Source organism: Trachemys scripta, chromosome 16 (genome assembly GCF_013100865.1).
Source record: "Trachemys scripta elegans isolate TJP31775 chromosome 16, CAS_Tse_1.0, whole genome shotgun sequence".
Taxonomy (NCBI): Eukaryota; Metazoa; Chordata; order Testudines; family Emydidae; genus Trachemys; species Trachemys scripta.
The window spans coordinates 29,194,531-29,215,645 of NC_048313.1; the positions used below are offsets into that span (position 1 = coordinate 29,194,531).

The 21,115-nt window shown below is 60.7% G+C and overlaps 1 protein-coding gene across 3 annotated transcripts; it reads left to right on the forward strand.

Moving 5' to 3' along the window:
• Positions 1–5,661: 5,661 nt before the first annotated feature.
• Positions 5,662–16,940, forward strand: LOC117889089 (leukocyte immunoglobulin-like receptor subfamily B member 5). 3 transcript variants are annotated; one of them, XM_034792913.1, is made up of 13 exons: positions 5,662–5,816; positions 6,065–6,100; positions 8,580–8,873; positions 9,465–9,731; positions 11,010–11,300; positions 11,631–11,696; positions 12,338–12,412; positions 13,297–13,383; positions 13,964–14,092; positions 14,695–14,722; positions 15,276–15,325; positions 15,949–15,986; positions 16,267–16,940. In XM_034792913.1, exons 1-13 carry the CDS (start codon positions 5,786–5,788, stop codon positions 16,303–16,305), a joined length of 1,431 nt encoding a protein of 476 aa, XP_034648804.1. In that variant the 5' UTR covers positions 5,662–5,785; the 3' UTR covers positions 16,306–16,940. The 3 variants fall into 3 exon arrangements, with proteins under 3 accessions (XP_034648804.1, XP_034648805.1, XP_034648807.1); XM_034792914.1 differs by having other exon boundaries at positions 5,663–5,816; positions 8,583–8,873; XM_034792916.1 differs by lacking the exon at positions 13,297–13,383 and having other exon boundaries at positions 5,664–5,816.
• The last annotated feature ends 4,175 nt before the right edge of the window (positions 16,941–21,115 follow it).

Here is a 21,115-nt window from a genome sequence, read left to right on the forward strand (position 1 = left end):
TCTGGCCAGTGGGAGGACAAAGGGCTGTGGAGAGAGGACCCCGGTGACCTGACCAGCCAGTTCCAGCCTGAGGGGAACAAAGGACAGAAGAGAGAGGGCCACAGCAACCTGTTTACCTGGGACGAAGATAAAGGACAGGGGAGGAGCTGTTGGGGCCGGTGATATCAGGGTATCTGGACTCGGGGGAGACAGCAGGCAGAGCCCACCTGGATGCAGGGGAGACTGGGATGTGCTGTGCTGAGGGAGGCCAGGCCTGAGGCCCTGAGAGTTTCCTATGCTGGGTTCAGAAGGTCAATAAACCCTCCTGTTTTACGCTGGCTGAGAGTCACTCCGGGCTAGAGATCAGGGTTGCATTATTCCCTCTGGGAGTGGAGGCCCCAGGGGCCCAGAGCGAGTGGACTCTCTGAGGGTCTCACATCAAGAGACAGGCGTGCTAAGGCTCAGAGACGTGCGGTTCCAGGAGGCTAAGGGGCTAAACCCCCAAGAGTGAGTGGAACCACTCCCCGTGGGGCCAAGAGTGGGCACGACCTGTGAGTCCATGACATGAGGTAATAACCGGCACCAAAAATGAAGGGACCCAGCGAGCAGGGAGCCAGTGGAAAGGGAACCTGGTGGCTGAGCTGTCTTCGAAAGGTGCCCGGCACGGAGCTGGCAGGGAGAAAGTCCGGTTGAGAGGGGACAGAGATGGCAGGAACCGGAGGAGGCAGACAGAGGAAAGACAGAGGCATGAGGGGGAAAGTTACAGGAAGAACCGGGCAGTGAAACAAGAGGAAAAACAATGAAAGAGTCTCCAAGTTACCTAATAAATTAGCTCCTCCTGGAGCTGCACCTCTCTGAGCCTTAGCACGTCTGTCTCTCGCCGTGGGCCCCCTCAGGGAGTCCCCTCGCTCTGGACCCCCCGGGCCTCTGCCCCCCAAAGGGTTCGATGCATCCCTGTTCTCTAGACCAGAGTGACTCTCAGCTGGCGTAAAACAGGAGAGTTTATTGAGCGTTGAACACAGCACAGGAAACTCTCTGACCCTCAGGCCTGGCCTCCCTCAGCCCAGCACATCCAAGTCTCCCCTGCATCCAGGTGGGCTCTGCCTGCTCCCCATCTCCAGCCCCTGCTTCCCAGCTGGGCATCTGAAATCACCGGCCCCAGGCCCTGCCTCTGTCCTTTGTCTTCTCTCTAGGTAAACAGGGTCGTAAACTGGGTTACTGGGCCTCCTCTCCTCTCTTCTGTCCTCTGGCCCCCTCTGGCTGGAACTGGCTGGTTAGGTCCTGTGGTCCTCTCTCCGCAGCCCATTGTCCTCCCACTGGCCAGAACCGGCTGCGACTCCTGCGCTGCGTCGCCGGGTCGTCAGGTCACCAGTCGCTGGGTGTCCATTCTCCAGGACATTGGCTGGGTCCCGAGTTCCCTCTCTGGTCCTCTGTAACAACAAACTCCCTCTCCCCTCACCTCGTTATACCAGAAACACCCAGGGAAACTGAGCCCCACCCCCTCCGCATGCAAACCATTGGAAAACAAGGAAAAAACAAGAAACTCCCCCACTTCATCACAGCCTGGATTTCACCAATGCCAACATTGCTCACCTGGCACTGGGTGCCATGGTCCTGCTCGTCCTGGGGCTGATCCTGGCTGAGGCCTAGTAGAGCTGCCGGAGGGAGGTGCCCTAGGTGAGGTGACCCCCTTCTGTTCCCCTTGCTCCTCGCAGGGGCTGGGCCCACAGTAACATGGGCCCCTCTAATCCGCCATCTCTCTGCATCCGCAGGGGCCTGGATCCAGCCGTGTGGAGAAGAGAATCTCCCCAGGGACGAGCCGCTTCCCCTCAGAGGGCTGAGACACCAGCACAAACCTCCTGCTTCTAAATACCACTGCCTCGGAGAATCCACCCCCCCACAAACAGCTCCCAACCTGACAGCAGCACCCCAGGATTGAACCCCGAACCCCGCGAGCACCAGCCCCTGCAGTGCCAGTTAGAGGAACTGCCCTTGTGCTGGGCTCATTGGGCTCCCCGTGGAGCAGCCCCTGGACAGTGCCGGGTCCCACTCTCTGGCCCTGCCAGGCTGGTCTCTGCCCAGGTCTGTCAGTGCGGAGCAGGGACACTGCATCTTGCGTGTCACTAGAATAATGGCACTTACTGCCCCCCTGGTGTCCGTCCCCCTCCTTCCTCTGCAGCGGGGTCCCCAAGCCCCTTTTCTCTCCTCCTTTCTCCCTAGACCTCCCCCAGCCTGTATTTCTATTGTACAAACCCCCAGAGCTTCCTTCTCCCCTATCCCCCAAATCTCTCCACCCCCCACTGTGAAACTGGAGCCTCCAAATGTCCCCTCGTGGTGGGTTCAGCTGACGAAGGTGAGTGAGAAGTTCAGGCAGTGTCATGAGAACCTGGACGAATGAACGTTGGGGGAAAGTTGGCGAGACAGAAAGATGGGATTAGTCCAACCCAAGCAGCTGACGGTCAGACCCCACAGGCTGGGCTGGGGCCCACCTGGGACACGGGAGAAGTGGTGGAGCAGAAATCTGTGACTCAAAATTGGGGTGTCGGAAACAAGGCCTCATTGGTGGATAAAATATTGCGGGGACAGGCTGTGCCGCCCACCACCCTTTGGGGCCTTAAAGAAAGAGACTCGCTTCACCATCATGGCTGCCACCCCCGGTCTCCTGGGCCCCCCTGGGCTGTCCAGGCCCTGCTCCGTGGAGATGTCCTGAGCAGAGTGGCCGGAGAGAGGGACCCCAACGCCATCACCCCGGCTGAACCCCCGACCCGGGAGGAAATGGGGATGGACTTTAACAGCAGCAGCTCCAGTGAACAGGGCCGGGGGTGGGGCCGGGGCTGGAACAAACCCCTCATTTCACACTGCGCCTCCATGGCTCCCCTGGTTCCTGCTCTGCTGTGTCTGTAACAGCCGGTCCCAGGGGTCAATGGGGGGGTTTGCCGTGGGGCTGAGCAGGCTGCAGGTTCTGGACCCCACCCCCGGCCTGTGTTTAACCCTGTTCAGTGTGGGGCAGGGGCTGGGGTGTGTTCGCACTTTGGGCCCTTTATTGCGTTTCCAGGGCCCAGAGTGACTTAGCCACCAGCGTTTCTGGGCCTCCTCATGGCAGGTGATTCAGCGGGGCCAGTTGGGGGGAGCCGGGAGTTTGGGGGAAGTAGGTTGGGGGAGTGAGATGGGGGGTTGAGGGTAGAGGGGTCGGGATGGGGGACAGGAGTTTGAGGGCAGACAGGCTCCCCCCAAATGTCAGAACCAGGGGATAGGATTTTTTGGTGGCATGATGGGGGAGGGGGCAGATGGTGCCCCCCAGGAGGGAGCTGCCATTTCCACCCCTCGGCAGGTTGCCCTCTCAGTACCCCCTCCTGCTCCTGACCCTCAGTCCTGGGTCCCCCACTTTCTTTCCCCTCTGTCACGGACTCACAGATCGTGCCCACTCTTGGCCCCGTGAGGTCTGTGAGGGGGGTGCCCCTTTCAGTGAGACAGCCCTTCTCGGGGGTCCACTCTCTCTCGGGGTCAGGCCCCTCCACCTCCTGGAGCCGCACCTCTCGGAGCCTTAGCACATCTGTCTCTCGCCGTGGGCCCCCTCAGGGAGTCCACTCGCTCTGGACCCCCCGGGCTTCCACCCCCCGAAGGGGTTGACGCAACCCTGTTCTCTAGACCGGAGTGACTCTCAGCCAGCATAAAGCAGGAGGGTTTATTGAGAGTTGAACACAGCACAGGAAACTCTCAGGGACTCAGGCCTGGCCTCCCTTAGCCCAGCACATCCCAGTCTCTGCCTCCAGGTGGGCTCTGCCTGCTCCCCCTCTCCAGCCCAGAGCCCCCCTGCTCCCAGCTGGGCATCTGAGCTCCTCGGCCCAAGCCCTGCCCCTGTCCATTGTCTTCTTTCTAGGTAAACAGGGTTGTAAACTGGGGCCTCCTCTCCTCACTTCTGTCCTCTGGCTGGAACCAGCTGGTTAGGTCACTGGGTCCTCACTCTGCAGCCCATTGTCCGCCCACTGGCCAGAACCGGCTGCAACTCCTGAGCTGGGTCTCCGGGTCGGGGTCTCAGGTCACCGGTCACTGGGGTATCCATTCTCCAGGCCATTGGCTGGGGTCCCAAGTTCCCTCTCTGGTCCTCTGTAACAACAAACTCCCTCTCCCCTCACCTCGTTAAACCAGTAACCCCCAGGGAAACTGAGTACCACCCCCTCCGCATGCAAACCATTGAAACCCCACTGAAAACAAGAAAATCCCCCACTTCGTCACACCCTCAATCTCCTGCCCCCACAATGTCCCACACCCCCTTCTGCCCCACATTACCTGAGGGAGGTCGGGGGGATGAGAGGGAAGAGGGGATGGGGTGGGTAGAACAGGGTCGGGGACAGGGGGCATAAGGGGACACAACTGGGAGGTGAAGTGACATGGGACAGGGGCAGAATTGGGTGGATGGGGACCTGAGGGGGGGATGTGAGGGAACTATAGGGCAGGGGGCAGAAAGGTGGGACAGGGAGATGAGGGGACATGGGACGAGGTGGGGGGACATGTATGTGGGAGCAGACACAGGCCAGAGGGCAGAACGGGAGGGGGGATGGGGAGATCAGGGGACATGGGACAGGGGTGGGTTTGGGGGGATATGAATGGGGGAGGGGAAGCAGGACAGGGAGAGGAGGGGCCCAATGTGTGAACGTCAGGGGTGGGAGGTGAAGGGCAAATGAGCTGGGGAGCCAGAGCTGGATCATCTGCCGGGGGGGGGCAGATTCTCTTGACCTCTGTCCCCATATTCTTGCCACCTCCCATTTCTGGGGGGCTGGTCGGCTGCCCCCCATCTTTTTCACAGCATCCGAGGTGAGCTCTGCCCAGGACCCTGAGCTGCGCAGACCCACTGCCCTGGGGATGGGCTGGGGAAGGGACACGGGGCCTTTCACCTCTAGGGGGCTGGTGCTAATCTGTGTCCTTTTCTCTAAGCACCGGACCCCATCCTGCAACCACAGCCAGGGAGAGAAACCAGGAGTCCTGGCTCCCAGCCACCCTCACCCCAATCACTAGACCCCATTCCCCTCCCAGAGCCGGGGTATATAACAGGGAAGGTGCCGGGCATCAGGTTTATGCAGAGTTTCACTGGCAGTAGAGCAAACACCAGTTGAGGGCTGGTTTTATTGGCTGCTTCTTTAACAGCTCAGGATCTACATTTATGCCTCCCTCCCCTGCTCACGGGGGCCAGAAACCACAACCCCCACCCCTCTGTCTTGCCTCTGTGCCACATCACTGAGCTAAGAATGGTGATGCAGTCACACCACCTGGGATGGAGGTTGGCCAGACTCCTCCACCCTCATGCTCCAGGGCGGGCGCTGGGCCCAGCCGGATCAGGAAGGAATCTCTGCCCCACTCCATGGGAGAGGGTCACTTCGTGGGGGGCACCATGGAGGGTGGGGATCCCTCCTCTGCTCTGACCTGCTGCTCCAGGGAGGTTGGACGGGTCTATTGGAAAAGGTGGGGGCAGCCTGGGCATCTCTTGACATCTGAGATTCCCCATTTCCCAGCTGATCCCTGGACTGGGCAGCTCCCATGTGGGGCTGATAGGTGATGGGTGGGGGTGGGGGTGACAGGCAGCTGCAGGAGGGGATGTGGTTTACTGGGTGTTGCAGGGAGCTGGCTTTGCCCCGGCGAGTGCAGAGAAATCATCTGATGAGAAGAAAGGGGCCGAGCTCATCACGGGCTTCCTGGGGCTGCAGCCCGGGGCGCAGTTCCTCATTCCGCTCGCACTCGGGCCTCAGACTCAGTGGAGCTTAACACCGGGGCATTGGTGACTGCGCTGAGGGGCCCCCACTGCCCCGTCATGGAGTCTGCTCTCACCGTCCTCCTCCTTGGTGAGTATTGGAGATAGCCAGGGCATGTGCCCATAGGGCGGGGTATCTGAGACCAGGGCGTGTGCCAATGGCGGGGATTTGAGACCAGGGCATGTGCCCATTAGGGGGAGCTGAGTCCAGGACGTGTGCCTGGGGCGGGTGGGGAGGATCTGAGAACAGGGCATGTGCCCATGTGGGGGGATCTGGGACCAGGTTGTAGGATCCAGTTTCTCTGGGATCTGGTCACTAACAAACTGTTTCCTCTCCAGGCTGCTGGCTGGCCGGGCACAGCGGGGTGTGGGGAGGTGAGTATCAGTCTGTGGGGGGGACGGTAACATCAAGGACAGGGGAGGGGATGCATGGGGTGGGGAAAAGAGGAACCGAGCCCTGAACCTTCCCCAAAACTCAACCCAAACTCCCCCTGTGAGTTCAGACCCGGCCTTGTTCTTCTGTGACCTCCCCGCCCCGGAGTAACTGGGAGCTGAATCTGGCTCCCGGGGTCTGAGGAAGCAGCTGGGAACTGTCCCCTGGTTCAAAGTCCTGCCCCCCACAGGCTGTGAGGATCGGGGGTGGGGGCGGCACGTGGATTTATTTCGGCTCATACAAACGCTAACAGGGGCTGTCCGTGGGCTCTAGATCCCCTCAGGGAACCAAAACGTTCACAGTCAGTGCAGCCGTGGGGAGAACCTAGGGCTACCATACGTCCGGATTTCCCCGGACATGTCCGGCTTTTCGGTCTATAAAGAGCCGTCCGGGGGGGATTTCTAAAAATCTAAAAATGTCCGGGATTTCCCCCCGGTCGGCTATTTATAGATTGAAAAGCGGCGGCCATGCGCCGCTGGGCAGCCAAAGCCCCTTCCTGGCTCCCCCCATCCCCTGCAGCCTTAGCACGCCCCCGGCCCTGCAGCTGTCTTCCCCCTCCTCCCCTCCCCTGAACACTCTGCCCCCTGCTCCTCCCCCTCCCCTGCTTCCCGCTCAGATGTTCGCGGGAAGTCTGAAAACAAGCAGGGGCAGGCGGGCAGCAGCAGGTAAGCTGGCGGGGGATGCGAGAAGGAGGGCTCCAGGGAGGCATGGGGCGGCGCGGCCCAGTCCGGCCCTGGCTGAGAGACTCCCTCCAGCCCCAGCCCAGCGGCTCCGGCCCCGGTCGGCCCCAGCGGCTCCGGCTCTGGCCCTGGGGCACCGGCCCCAGTTCCGGCCAAGCGGCGCCAGCCGAACATCCTCGGCCCCGGCCCCAGTGGCTCCGGCCCTGGCCCCAGCGGCTCCGGCCCGGCTCGGCTTGGGCCCCAGGGCACCGGTTCCGGCCGAGCTTCGCCAGCCGAGCACCCCCGACCCCAGTGGCTCCAGCCCTGGCCGCAGTGGCTCCGGCCCAACTCGGCTCGGGCCCCGGGGCCCTGGTTCCGGCCGAGCGCGCTGGCCAGGCCCTCGCTGAGTGGTGCCGGCCGAGCACCCCTGGCCCGGGCCCCGGGGCACCTGCCCTGGTTCTGGCAGAGCAGCGCTGGCCGAGCACCCCTGGCCCCGGCCCCAGCGGCTTTGGCCCGGATCCGGCCCCAGGGCGTCGGCCCCGGTTCCGGCCGAGTGCGCCAGACCGGCCTCAGCCGAGCACCTCTGGCCCAGCCCCCAAGACCCGCGACCCCGGCCGGAGTGCAGCCTGATTCCTGGGCTCTTGCTAAAGCTGGCCCTGGTCAGGGGACAGGGAGGGGGGTTGGATGGGTTGAGAGTTCGGGGGGAACTGTCAGGGGGGCAGAGGTATGGAGAGGGGTTGGGACAATCAGAGACAGGGATAAGGAGGGGTTAGATGGGTCGGGGGTTCTGAGGGGGCTGTCAGGGGGGCAGGGATGTGGAGAGGGGTCAAGGCAGGCAGGGAGCAGAGGGGGTTGGATGGGTTGGGAGTTCTGGGGGTCCTGTCAAGGGGTGGGGAGCAGTTGGATAGGGTGTGAGAGTCCTGGGGGTCTGTCTGGGGGAGGGGGTGTGGATAAGTGGCAGGGGTGTGGAAAGGGGTCGAGGGAGGCAGGAAGCAGAGGGGTTGGATGGGTCGGGAGTTCTGGGGGTCCTGTCAGGGGATGGGGAGCAGTTGGATAGGGCATGGGAGTCCCGGGGGTCTGTCTGGGGCGGGGGTGTGACTATGGAGTTGGGGTGTGGATAAGGGTTGGGGCAGTCAGGGGACAGGTAGAGTCCTAGGGGGCAGTTAGTGGCAGGGGTCCCAGGAGGGGACAGTCAGGGGACAAGGAGTAGGGGGGTTTGGGAGTTATGAGGGGGGCAGTCAGGGGGTGGGAAGGGGGAGGGAGTGGATGGGGGTGGGGCAGGGCAGGGGCAGGGCTAGAGCGGGGCTCCTCCCCCCTCAGTGTCCTCTTTTTTGATTGTGGAAACATGGTAACCCTAGGAGACCCCCCCCCAGATCCGCCCCCAACAGCTCCCTCCCCTGCACTCACAGCCCCCCATTCCCAAGGCCTGGGGAAAGCTGGGTCTTGCATGACTCCCGCCAGTCACAGACTCTATTCCCAAATCCGGTTCGGGGGGGGGCAGGGCTGCAGGGGGCCCACTGGTCAGGTTCCCTGGCTGGCCTCAGGTGGGGCTGGGGGGGGGGAAGCGGCAGGTGATCTCACATGCAGCTGGGTCCTGAGCTACATCTGGGTGAACCCCCTGCCCCCAAGCCCCATGGGCAGGCAGTGCCAACCCTGGTAGGGGACAGACTCCCAGAGAGGCCGAATGACGGATGGACTGAACTGGGGGGAGGGAGGCAGGGGTGTGTGTATCTCCCCTGTTTAACTCCTGTCTTGTTGAAAGCAGGGAGTAAATTTCTCAAACCCACCATCTGGGTGAGCCCCAGCAGGGTGGTGGCGCTCGGGGGAAATGTCACCATCCGCTGTGAGGGTCGGCAACGATCCATGGAGTTCTTTCTGCGTAAAGCTGGACACCCGAACCTGCAGGTGCGGACGGTGCCTGATGGGACCGTGGCTGAATTTCCCATCACCAATGTGGGCCAGGAAGATGGAGGGAGCTACACCTGCGACTATCGCTCCATAGTGGATCAGAGTCACTCATCACATCCCAGCGACCCCGTCGAGATCATTGTGGGAGGTGAGGGAGGGACCCAGCTCAGAGTCCCTCTCTGGAGATTTGGGGCAGAGGAAGGGGGAATCCCTGCCACCAGGGAGAGCTGCAGAGCAGGGGAGGCTTTCCCAGACAACACATCAGTTATGGGGTGATGGGCGGAGCTGAAGGTTATAAACCTCAGTGTACAGTAGAGACTTGCACAGTCCCTTACAAGTCAGTGGTGGTGCTGTGCACAGAACCCAGGAGTCCTGGCCCCATCCTCCCTGCTCTCCCCACTAGACCCCACTCCCCTCCCAGAGCCGGGGACAGAACCCAGGAGTCCTGGCTTCCAGCCCTCGCAGCAGAGAAGCCAGGGAGTGAATGGACCCTGGAGACTGGACTGGCCTGTCACCCGCTAGGGAGCAGAGCTCTGGATTCCCAGGGGCTGGGGTTGCTCCGTGTCTCATGCTGCTAGCCCAGGGCTCAGAGGAAACTCTGGACCCTGTGGAAAGGCATCCAGGAGCCCGTCCCCAGGACCGCTGGGTCTGACCGACCACTGAGTCCGCGTAGTGAGGACGGGCCCCAGGACTGAGTGACGGGGCCTGCGTCTCACGGCCTGTCTGCTTCCCACTGCAGAGCCCAGCTACCCCAAACCCAACATCTCTGTGAGCCAGGGGGGAGCTGTGGTCGTCCGGTGTTGGGGGCAGCACCAGGATGTCCGGTTTGTGCTGAATAAAGAGGGACGCCATTTCCCACCTGTGGATTCGGATGGGTTTGAGGCTGTGTTTTCCAGCAGCAACGTTCACCGGGATCTCGGCGGGAGATACAGCTGCTCCTATCACAGCCGATCGGAGCCGTTCGCCGTGTCGTACCCCAGCAACCAAGTGGAGCTGGTGTTGAGAGGTGAGGGGCCCGCCTTGGCGTCCCCGTTCCCAGCCCCCCCCCGCCTTGGCCAGCCCCTCACCAGGGCTTGGAGACAATGGGACGCTCAGAGCCAGGCTCTGCCCTGAACCCTGACCCAGCAGAGGGGACACCCGACTGGGGAGTGGGGACGGAGTCACTGGGGGGGGTTCCCCAGCCAGGGGGGAGCAGCAGTCCCTGGACACTCAGGGCAGGGAGGCGACTTTAACGCTGCCCCTTATGCGTAGAAACCGTGAGTCACTATTTAATCCCGTGATCCCATCCCCTCTGTTCTCCAGACCGTGCCCCAGGCAGGGCCCTGGCCTGGGCTGAATGAGGCAGGGGCTGCAGGAGGAGCAGTTGCTTAGTGGACACGGCACTGGGCTGGGACCCCGGAGATCTGGCCCAGCCCCTGGTGCAGACACAGACTCTGTGTGATGGGAGCACGTCGCGGTTTTCAAAAGTGTCCTCCCTTGCGGGGGGGGGGGGGGGGAAGGGCTCAAACTTGGGGGATCTCAGGCCGAGAGCCCACAAACAAAGATGCCCACAGATATTGGAGACCTCTGACAAAACTGGTCTCAATAGCGCTGCATAAACACAGAGTGAAGAGACAGTCCCTGCCCCTGGGAGCTCACTAAGGAAAGTGAATCTGTCTGTGCCTCAGTTCCCCCCCTGTAGAATGGGGATAAAGTTGTCTCACTGCCTCCCAGGGGGATGACTCCTTTCCTCTGTGGGGCTCAGACCCTGCCATGCCAGGTGCCAGAGACCAGCCCATGAGTCACTCTGTGCTGCGGGGCCCGGACGCAGTGAATGAGGCAGGGGCCACACATGGCATATGAGGACCCCAAGAACAAGGCAGCCGTGGCTCCGTGTCTGTGGGGCTGGAAGCCCAACTCGCAGGGCCAGGATTCTGGGACCTGGGAGAGAATCTCTGCCAGGGGGCCACTGGATCTGCCCGTGCCCGGGAACTGCTGGGGAATCATAGAGGATGGAGATTCCACCACCTCCAAGGGAGCCCATTCCAGTGCTTCACCACCCTCCTAGTGAAATAGTTTTTTCTAATATCCATCCTAGACCTCCCCCACTGCAACTTGAGACCATTGCTCATTGTTCTGTCATCTGCCCCCACTGAGAACAGCCCAACTCCATCCTCTTTGGAACCCCCCTTCAGGTAGTTGAAGGCTGTTATCAAATCCCACCTCACTCTTCTCTTCTGCAGCTGGAGGCCGGGGCTGGGTGGGTGCCCGGGTCTGGCTCTCACAGCCTGTCTCCTGTGCGCAGATCCCAACTTACCCAGACCCTCCATCTCTCTGAGCCCCACTTGGGTCACTGCCCCAGGGACAGACGTCACCATCCGGTGTCAGGGGTGGCGCCGGGACATGAGGTTCTTCCTGCACAAGACTGGAGACCTGAACCCACAGCAACACATGGACCCTGCTGGGACCAGGGCCGAGTTCCGCATCCCCACCGTGAGCTGGCAGCATGGAGGGAACTACAGCTGCAGCTACCGGCCCCGATCAGAGCCCTTCGTCTCCTCAGAGCCCAGCGACACCGTGGAGCTGGTGGTAACAGGTGAGGGGCTCAGCTTGGCATCCCCGCTCCCAGCCCCACCCTCAGAAGGTCGGCACCCTGATGGGATGCTCAGAGCAAGGGTCCCAGTGCTAAGGGTTCCCCTGCCCCTCTCTGTGGTTCTACGGACCAGGGTCGGGGTGCTGGGGCTTCTCCCATCCTGCTCACCCGGCGGCCAGAGGCTGGGGCCCCCACTTGGCTGGGGTCCCTGGGCACGGGCCCTCTAGGCCCAATGGCTGATCCACCACTGGTCGTGGGGGGGTGGGAGGCAATTTCTGAGTCGGTGTTTCAGCCCCTCCCCCACTCTGACAGTCTCTGGTTCTATTCCCGCAGAGGGAACTGACCCAACCCAGCCTGGAGCGACGCCGGCTCCCACCTGCCCAGGCAGCGCGGGGCCAGGTACTGGGGCTGGGGGGAATCTATTGAGTCACAGATTATGGGGCAGTTTCCCCTGTGGTTGCCCAGGGAGAGGGATGGAGGTGTTCTCAGGGGCAGTGACTGCCCCCACCGCCAACAGATTTGGGAGGGGAGCGAAGCCTCCTGCTCAGACACAAACCTGCTGCTAACGGGGCAGCTGGACGCATCAGTGGCCATGGGTGGGGGGGGGGGGGGGGGGGGAGCTCTCTGCGAAGCAGCCAGGAGCAGCCAGCATGGGAGGCGGGATACCGGGCTAGATGGGCCCGTTGGCCTGAGCCGGTGTGGCTGTGAGGAAGGGGGTGAAATGCCTTAGAAATGTCGGCCAGGCTGGATCAGGCAGCGCCCCCTAGCGCAGTGCTGGGGCAATAAGGCCAGCCCTGATTGATGGGGAGAGCGCCCCCTGCTGAGCTCCCTGCCCTGCAGCCTAGTGCCCCCTAGTGCTATAAATCCCCCAAATGTTGCTGGCTCTGACCCCTCTTGATGCCCCCGACATCCTCCCCATAGAATTTTCTGCTGCCTGTGCCCTGCGGTGTCCCAGCCCCTTGGGCGCCGCCTGGGGTGGGAGGGGCTGGGGGGTAACAGACCAGCCGCCCCCGGCACTCACGGCTGCTGCTGTTTCCCAGGTGGATCAGAATCGCCGGCACCTCCGGGTCTGACCAGCCCCATCATCGCCAGGGACTCACCTGGACCCTCAGAAGGTCGGCACCTGATGGGATGCTCAGAGCCAGGCTCTGCCCAGAGCCCTAGGACTGGCCTGGACAGGGAGCGGGGACAGTGTCACTGGGGATTCCCCAGCCAGGGGGAGCAGCAGCTCCTGGAGGTTCAGGGCCGAGGGAGGGGGGATCCCTTCCACCAGAGGGCGCTGCAGAGCAGGGGCCTTTCCGAGGCGATGCTCCCCTGGCTGCCCCCGCGCTGGGGACTCACAGAGGAGTCAGGGCCCAGGGGCTGCCCAGCCGGCACCATCCCCAGCCACAAACCCCCCTCCCCGGGACTGACAGTAACGATCGATGCTGAGTCACGGGCTGAGGTGGATTAAGGTTTCCTGGGACCCTAGGCCAGAGCAAGGGGGATCCCTCCCCCGCTTTCACCTGCGGTCCCTCTGCTGTTCCGCCTCCTCGGCCTGCGGCCCCGCACATGGCCCCCCGCCTTTCTGCCCCTTCCCTGGGGCCCCGCCCCTATTCCACCAATGGCCTCGCCCCATTCCGTCCCCCCACTGGAGCTCCACAACCCATTTTCTACTTTCTGCTCCCCCGCAGTGTGAGCCCCAGACTGGAGAAGCTCTGTCCCCTTGCTTTGGCCCCAGGGCGCAGCGGGGAGTGAGAGCTCCCCCAGCCCTGAGGCCACAGCACGTAGCGAGAGCTCCTCCCATCCCGGCGCCGCAGCGGAGGTCCCAGTGCTAGGGCTTCCCCTGCCTCCCCCACTCCCCCCACTGCTTCTGTGGGAACCAGGGTCTGGGTGCTGGGTGTTCTCCGGGGCCCCTCACTGGGCCAGGCCCCTGAGCCCAGAGGCTAATCCACCAGTGGTCACGGAGGGTGGGGTGATCTCTGAGTCAGTGGTTCAACCCCTCCCCCTGCCCCAACAGATGCTGGTTCTATTCCCACAATGGGAACCGGCCCGACCCAGCCTGGAGCGGCGCCGGCTCCCACCCGCCCGGGCAGCGCGGGACCAGGTACCGGGGGGAATCTATTGAGTCACAGATCATGTGGCAGCTTCTCTCCAGTGGTTGGCCAGGGGGAGGGATGGAGGCTGTTCTCAGGGGCAGTGACTCCCCCCCGCCAACGGATTTGAGAGGAGAGAGAAGCCTCCTGCTCTGACATGAACCCGCCAGAGCCCCCTGCGAAGTAGCCAGGAGCAGCCAGCGTGGGAGGCGGGATACCAGGCTAGATGGGCCCGTTGGCCTGAGCCGGTGTGGCCATGAGTAAGGGGGTGAAATAACGTCCAGGCTGGATCAGACAGCGCCCCCTAGTGCCGTGCTGGGGCAATGAGGCCAGCTCTGACTGATGGGGAGAGCGGCCCCTACTGAGCTCCCTGCCCTGAAGCCCAGCACCCCCTAGTGCTATAAATCCCCCAAATGTTGCTGGATCTGACCCCACTTGATGCCCTGGGGCCCCCAACATCCTCCCCATAGAATTTTCTGCTGCCTGCGCCCTGTGGTGTCCCAGCCCCTTGGGCGCCGCCTGGGGTGGGAGGGTCTGGGGGAGGGAACAGATCAGACGCCCCCGGCACTCACGGCTGCTGCTGTTTCCCAGACGGATCGGAATCGCCGGCACCTCTGGGTCTGACCAGCCCCATCATTGCCGGGGTGAGCGCGGCAGCCGCCGGCTTCCTCCTCCTCCTCCTCCTTGTGGCCTTCGTCTGCTTCAGAATAACCCGAGCCAGTGAGTTTCCCGCCCAGCGAGGGAAGGGTTAAACCTGCCGCTAAGAAGGGCGGGATGGGGTCACGGCTGGGATGGGAAAGCCAAGGAGTGGGGTGGGGGCTCAGCAGGGGGCGCTGTTGCATGTGTAATCCCTGTACACACGCACCTGTCCCACCCCTGAGGAGCCGCATCTCAGGGCCAGATGATGGGTCCCCATATAACCAGTTCCCCTGCCCCACCCGCACCATCTGTGGCTGCATCTCAGCGCTGAGCAAGGGGTCCCTGTATAATGAGCTGTGGGCACCGTGCCTCTCAGGTACCTGTGGTGCCAGGGGAGCCGACCTATGGATCAGGTTCATTATAATGAGTCACTAATGAGGGAGGATTGGGGACAGGAAAAGCCCCCCGAGTTAATCTGCCCCTCCCCACAGCACATGCTTGGTGTTGTGCTGCCCCCTGCTGGTCCGGCCCACCCCAGCAGGGATCCAGGCTCAGCACCAGCAGCAGAGGGGACCTCCCCCAGACCCCCCATCCCTGCTGCCCTGTGGGGTTGAGTGGCCGGGCGCTGGGACCGGGGGATCCCGATCGACTCATGGGGGATTCTGGTTTGTGTCCCTCTGCAGGAAAAGGAGCCGCACTGAGACCGAGCAGGTAGGAACCCGGCTCCTCCCCCCTCCCGATCGACCTGCTGGGGTCACAGGGCTTCTGGGTTCTCTCCCCGGCTCTGGGGGGGGGAAGTGGGGTTGGGGGCGAGGACTCCTCAGACATGACCTGGGCCTGCTGACAGTGGAGGGGCACAACGCCAGAACAGCTGGAGTCTCACCACACCTGCCTCCCTCCCACCGGAAAGCCGTGACCCCCCTCCCGCAGCTCCCAGCTGTTCCTCCGCTCCTGCCTCTGCCTCTCCCTGTCCAGCACAGCTCCACAGCTCAGCTGCTCTGCAGGGAGGGGGCCGGGCTGCACGATGTGACTGAGCTGTCCGGGGGGAGTCATGTGACCCTGCTTCCCTCCCCCACCCATTTGTCACCTCTGCCTGGGTTCTGTGCCCAGCTCTGGCAGGGGAGTGGAGTCTAGTGGGTGTGGCGGGGGGGTTAGGGAACACGGTTCAGCGTGAGGCAGGATTGGGGGCTCTCTGGGTGTGTTGGGGAATCTCCCTGCGGGTGGGGGGATATGACATTTACAAGTGGATTTTTTTCTCTTTTAGCACCAGCCCCTTGGGGGTGTTGGAGGCCCCGGCTCAGCAAGACCCCATCTGTGAGTAACAGACCCAAGGGGGTACCATGGGGGGGGGCAGGACCCCTGGGGAGGGGTGGGGCTTGTGGGAGCTCCACCCATACGGGGCAGGGTCTGATTTACAGCTGCTGCTGGGCGGGACTAAGGAGAAAGTCCCAGAGGTAGCCGGTGTCAGCTGAGCTTCCTGCCTAATCCCAACCAGCTCCCTGTGGGTCACCCTCCCCTCCCCCTCTAGTTCATAGTCTCCCCCCAGGCCTGGGGCTTTGTGTGTCCCCCCCTTCATTTCTCCATCAGACCTTCCCAGCCAGTGTTCTGTGGGGAATCCCCATCCACTCCTGGCCCCCAGCCCCCTGCTCTAACCACTAGACCCTATTCCCCTCCCAGAGCCAGGGTGACAACCCAGGGATCCTGACTCCCAGCCCCCCTGCCCCGCCATAACCCCCTAGACTCTGCTGCCATCTCTGTGCCTCAGTTTTCCTCTCTGTAACATGGGGCTAATGACCCTGGTCCATGCTGTGGGGCAGGGGAGGGGTAGCTGTGCCGGACTCTGACCCCCCTAGCTGGACGGAGGGGTCGGAGCTGGGTGTGGGGTTCTGCTCTGGGCTGGCCGGGGGTGCAGCTCAGCGGGTGTCTCTGTTCTGCAGACGCTTCCATTGACGAAGTGAAAATGACACACACCCTCGTAAGTGTCCCTGTCTGCCCGCGGGCCCTGACCCCCAACCCTGACCCACATGGGCCCCACTCACCTTATCTGTCACACTCAGTATTTTGGGGTGGGGGTGGGGTTTCTGGGAGGGGCTCATGGGATCACAGCTGGGATTGCAGGGGTGTGTATGTGTGTGTGTGTCCCTGTCACCGCCTGTTGGAGGGGACAAGCCCTGCTCTGTGTGAATGTGTGTGTGGGCAGTTGGTGCACATACATACACACACACCCCAGTGACTCTGTCCCCTCCTCTTCCCAGGAGCCCAACCCTGGCACCGACGGACTCACCTGTGCCTAGCTGGACCGCTAGGCACTGCAAGCCAAGCGGGGGGACCTGGTATCTGGTGTGAGCTGCTGCACTTCGCAGGTCACAGAGCTTCACCCACCCACTCCGTAGCAGACCCCAGCCTCCGGCTGAGTCACTGACAACCTCAAATCATGGGTTAAAGACTTCAAGTTACAAAGAATCCTCTATTGACACTAGTTTAAACCTGCCCACACCCCACACCTCAGGCTGCAGATGAAGGCAAACCCCCCCACACCAGGGTCTCTGCCAATCTGACCGGGGGAAAATTCCTTCCTGGCACCAGATACAGTGACCAGTTAGACCCTGAGCATGTGGGCAAAATCCACCAGCCAGACACCTGGGAACGGATTCTCTGTAGTAACTCAGAGCCCTTCCCAGCAAGTGTCCCATCTCCGGCCATTGGAGATATTTGGTGCTAACAATCGCGGATTGGATCCATGCCGTTGTGGGATGTCTCCTCATCCCTTCCCCTCCAGAAACTTCTCATGCTCATTCTTGAAGCCAATTAGGTCCTGTGATGAAGTGGGACTGTTCTTAATGTTTCCTCTGAATACTGTGTGTGTGCCTCAGTTTCCCCTATGCATTTCTTAAGTCTCCAGTGTGCATAAATGGCCGACACTTTGTATCCTGGCAACAAATGGCTGGGGCCCTTCCCCCCTGCAAGGGAATAGCTAAAGGTGAACAAAGAGATCAGGTGACTTCCTGGCCCGGGAAAGAGACAAAGGCCAGAAAGGAGGGGCTGGAGGGGGTTTCCGTTTGGAGCTGGCTGGGGACTGGAAGAGAGGGCAGATGTGGTTGTCTGGCTTGCTGGGCCCCAGAATGGACCCGGCCGAGACATCCCGTTCTTTGTACCTACAAGCTCTGTTTTAGACCGTGTTTCTGTCATCTAATAAACCTCTGTTTTACTGGCTGGCTAAGAGTCACGTCTGACTGTGAAGTGGGGATGCGTGCAGGACCTCTGGCTTCCCCAGGACCCCGCCGGGGTGGACTTGCTGTGGGAAGCGCATGGAGGGGCATATGCTGAATGCTCCAAGGAGAGACCCAGGAGGTGAAGCCGTGTGAGCTTCTTGCCCTGAAGACAGTCTGCTCCGAGGGAGAGGAGGCTCCCCAGAGTCCGGACTGGCTTTGTGGGGAGCAGTTCCAGAGCATCGCCTGGGGACTCTGTGACAGCTCCCTTGGGAGGCTGCTCCAGAATTTCGCTCCTCTGACGGTTGGGCCTTGTCTACACTACTGTGTTGTTGACAAAAAGCTCCATAATAACATCTCTATTGCACATTCACATTGCGCTTCCTCTGCCGGCAGAGCACGTCCACTTTTGGTGCTCCAGTGTCGACAGCGAGAGCAGTGCATTGTGGGTAGCTATCCCACCGTGCTACTCGGCACCTTCTGCAGCTAAGGATTGTGGGAAGGTGGGGGGGATTGCAGCGCATTATGGGGGCAGGATCAGCATCCCATGGTGCCTTATTTTCTGTCCCAGCATTCCACGCTGTTCCAACTGCGTTTCGCGGCATTTTCCAACAGCCCCTGTTTCTGGTGCGCCCGACATCCCTGTGTGAAAGGATGGATCCCTCCACTGCTGTGAACACAGCGTGGCAGGTCAGGCAGTATGTCATGAGCTCCCAGTGTGAACAGGAATCAGAGTTGCCCGTGCTGCTGTGTGCCATGGAAAGAAACAACGCCAGCTTCCTTCTGGCATTCACGGAGCAGCTGCACACAGTGCTTTTGGGCTTGGGAAGGAAGCACTGAGTGGTGGGATCACATTGTTATGCAGGTCTGGAATAGACAACGTGTGTGTGGAGGACATGCTGGGTCACATGTCCCCTACCCCCAAGTTCTGCCAGGGAGCGAGTCGGACTGATCCCGGTGGAAGGAATGTGCGTGGGAAAGACTCCAACAGTGAGCGCTCCCACTGAACCCCACTAGGCGTTGCCCAGAGCCGGGAAGCAGCGCAGTCCTTTGCCAGAGGGGGCATGGGGAAGCCGGCTGAGTCCCATCCCTTCTTTGCCAGCAGCTGCATGGCCCCTGTGAGAATAACTCCTCTTCATGGAAGACACAGGTCTGGTGAAATAAGTATTAATCCAGCAAGGAAATGTATGTACCTGCTTGAGTGCAGGTCTGGACTAGCCTGCCTGGGTGCGCAGAAGGGAGCTCAGGGAGTCGGGGCAAGGGGGGGAGGCAGCGGGGGCCAGGGGCGATATGGCAGGTGGGGGGCTGGGAGCCAAGGCGCAAAAATACAAATTTGCCTAGGATGCCATTTTCCCTCAGAAAGACCCTGGCAGGGCCAGCCTTAAGTATGGGCGAGGTGGGTGACCACCCAGGCGCCGTGTTCATGAGGTTGTTGCTGGAGGGGCCCTTTGCAGTTACCAGGAACCTGACTGTGGCTGTGGTGGTGGCGGGGAGCCTGTCATTGCGCCCCCCCGTCCCCACAATCTGCAGTTACCAGTCACCTGGCCTTGGACAATGAGTTGTGGATACAGAACTTTCAGATGAAGGAAGCCACCTTCCTGGACCTGTGTGCGGAGCTCGACCCAGCCCTGCGGCACAAGGACACCCAAATGAGAGCAGCCTCTCGTGGAGAAGTGCCTAGTGATCGCAGCGTGGAAGCTGGCAACTCCAGACTGCTACCTGTCAATTGGAATCAGCTGGGAGTGGGGAAGTCGACCACGGGTGCCCTGTTAACACAAGTGTGCAGAGCCATTAAACGCATCTCGCTACGAAGGACTGTGACTCTTGGCAATGTGCATGAAATAGTGGATGGGCAATGGGATTCTCTAACTGCAATGGGGTGATAGATGGAAAGTGTGTTCCAATTTTGGCCCCGGACCATCTTGTGACAGAGCACATCAATAGAAATGGGTACTTCTCCATAGTATTACAGGCGCTTGTTGATCACCATGGGTGTTTCACTGACATCAACGCAGGGTGGTCCAGGAAGGTGCATGACCACACATCTTCAGGAACACTGGCCTGTACAGAAAACTGAAAGCAGGGACTTTCTTTCCAGGCTGGAAGATTCCAGTGGAGGGTGTTGAAATGCCCATAGTGATCCTGGGAGACCCAGCGTACACCTTACTCCCATCGGCTCATGAAGCCTTACATGGGAAACCCAGGCAGCAGCAAGGAGCGCTTCCAGAATAGGCTGAGCAGGTGCAGAATGACCGTGGAATGTGCCTTTGGTAGATTAAAAGCGCGCTGGTGATGCCTTTATTGCAGGTTAGACCTAAGTGAGGAAAACATTCCCATGGTCATAGCTGCCTGCTGCATGCTCCATAATCTTTGTGAGGCTAAGGGTGAAAAGTTTGCCCAGGGGTGGAGTGCTAAGTCAGATCACCAGGCTGCTGATTTTGAGCAGCCTGATACTAGGGATATTATGGGGGCACAATAGGGGGCAATTCAAATCAGGGAGGCTTTGAGTCAACATTTTGATAATGAGCACCTGTAATGTGTATTTCTATTCAGCAAAAAGCCATGATTCATTAATTTGATTTTTTTTATTTTGCCTAACACTTGTGATGCATCCTTAGCTGGATTTAGAGTAAGCAAATGATTAAACTACATGTACCAGCAGTAATCAATATGTGTAGGACACAAATAAAGATTGGTTATCTTTCAGAGAGTTTGCTTTTATTATACACCAATTAACACACACAAAAGGCTTGGTGGGAAGAGAGGTAGTAGTGCAAGGCAGTGGAGGCTGTCATAGCTGTGTAAGTCCAGCTGTGTAAGTCCATCTACCATTTTAGAAGCTGTCCGAAGGAATGGAGTGAACGGGATACCGAGATGTCCCAGAAAGTTCAAAGGAATGTGTGGAAGGAGTTTGCGGAGGGCATGTAAAACAGTTCAGTATCGGCTGCAGAGGGGGGCAAGCACACATCTCTTCTGACTGAAGCGTGATGAGAGACTTCAGCATTTCTGTTTGCTCCTCATGACTTTTATCATCTGCTCATGGGCCTTTCGAATGCTCTTCTCACTCTCCTTTCTGTCCCACCTTTCCATTTCTCTCCACTCCCCGTGTTCTCTTTTTTCTGCCTCTGAGGACTGAAGCACCTCACGGAACATATCCTCCTTGCTCCACTTTGGTTGCTTCCTTATCTGGCTGATGTGTAGGGGTTTCCCCTGTAGGCCACATCTGCAGACGCACAGGAAGCAATACACAGAAGCATGAGTATACACACAGCATTGAATCATTACAGTAAAATGCACCTCTTGTAACATACCAATCGCTTTCTCACAGCAAAGCACATATCTGGGGGAACATCCTAAACATGGTGAGTTCAGCCTGGGTGGGTGGTGGGCGTTCAAACTGGGGCAAAGGGTGTAGGTGATGTTTCAAGGGGAACAGTGCAGATGAGTAGAGACAAGATGGTAAATTCTGCCACCATTTTCCACAGGCAGGGGTCACTGAAGCCAATATCTCACTGCTGAGGGTTAGGAAGGATGCAAGGATGCATCTACTGCAGAGCCGGCTTTAGGCCGATTAAGCCAAGAGGGCCCCACGCTGCAGCTCTCCACCATGCCCCAGCTCACTTCCCCCTCCTCCCCTCCCCTGAACGCTCCGCCCCCTGCCCTGCTTCCCGCGAATCAGAGATTCGCGGGAAGTCTGAAAAGAAGCAGGGGTGGGCCGGCAGCACAAGGTAAGCTGGGGTGGTGGGGGCACAAGAAGGGCTCCGGGGAGGCGCTGCCCGTTCCCGCCAAGCACGCAGGCCCCAGCAGCTCTGGCCCGGCGCGGCTCCGGCCCGGCCCCGGCCCGGTCCCCACGGCGTGGCTCCGGCCCGGCCCCGGCCCGGTCCCCGCAGCGCAG

What these genes read in the sequence shown, in the direction of transcription:
- LOC117889089 (XM_034792913.1), top strand. Translation starts at nt 5,786, where the DNA reads ATGGAGTCTGCTCTCACCGTCCTCCTCCTTG. An exon ending in TCTCACCGTCCTCCTCCTTG is followed by an intron (nt 5,817 to 6,064) that starts GTGAGTATTGGA and finishes TTTCCTCTCCAG; the next exon opens with GCTGCTGGCTGGCCGGGCAC. An exon ending in CCCAGGCAGCGCGGGGCCAG is followed by an intron (nt 11,697 to 12,337) that starts GTACTGGGGCTG and finishes GCTGTTTCCCAG; the next exon opens with GTGGATCAGAATCGCCGGCA.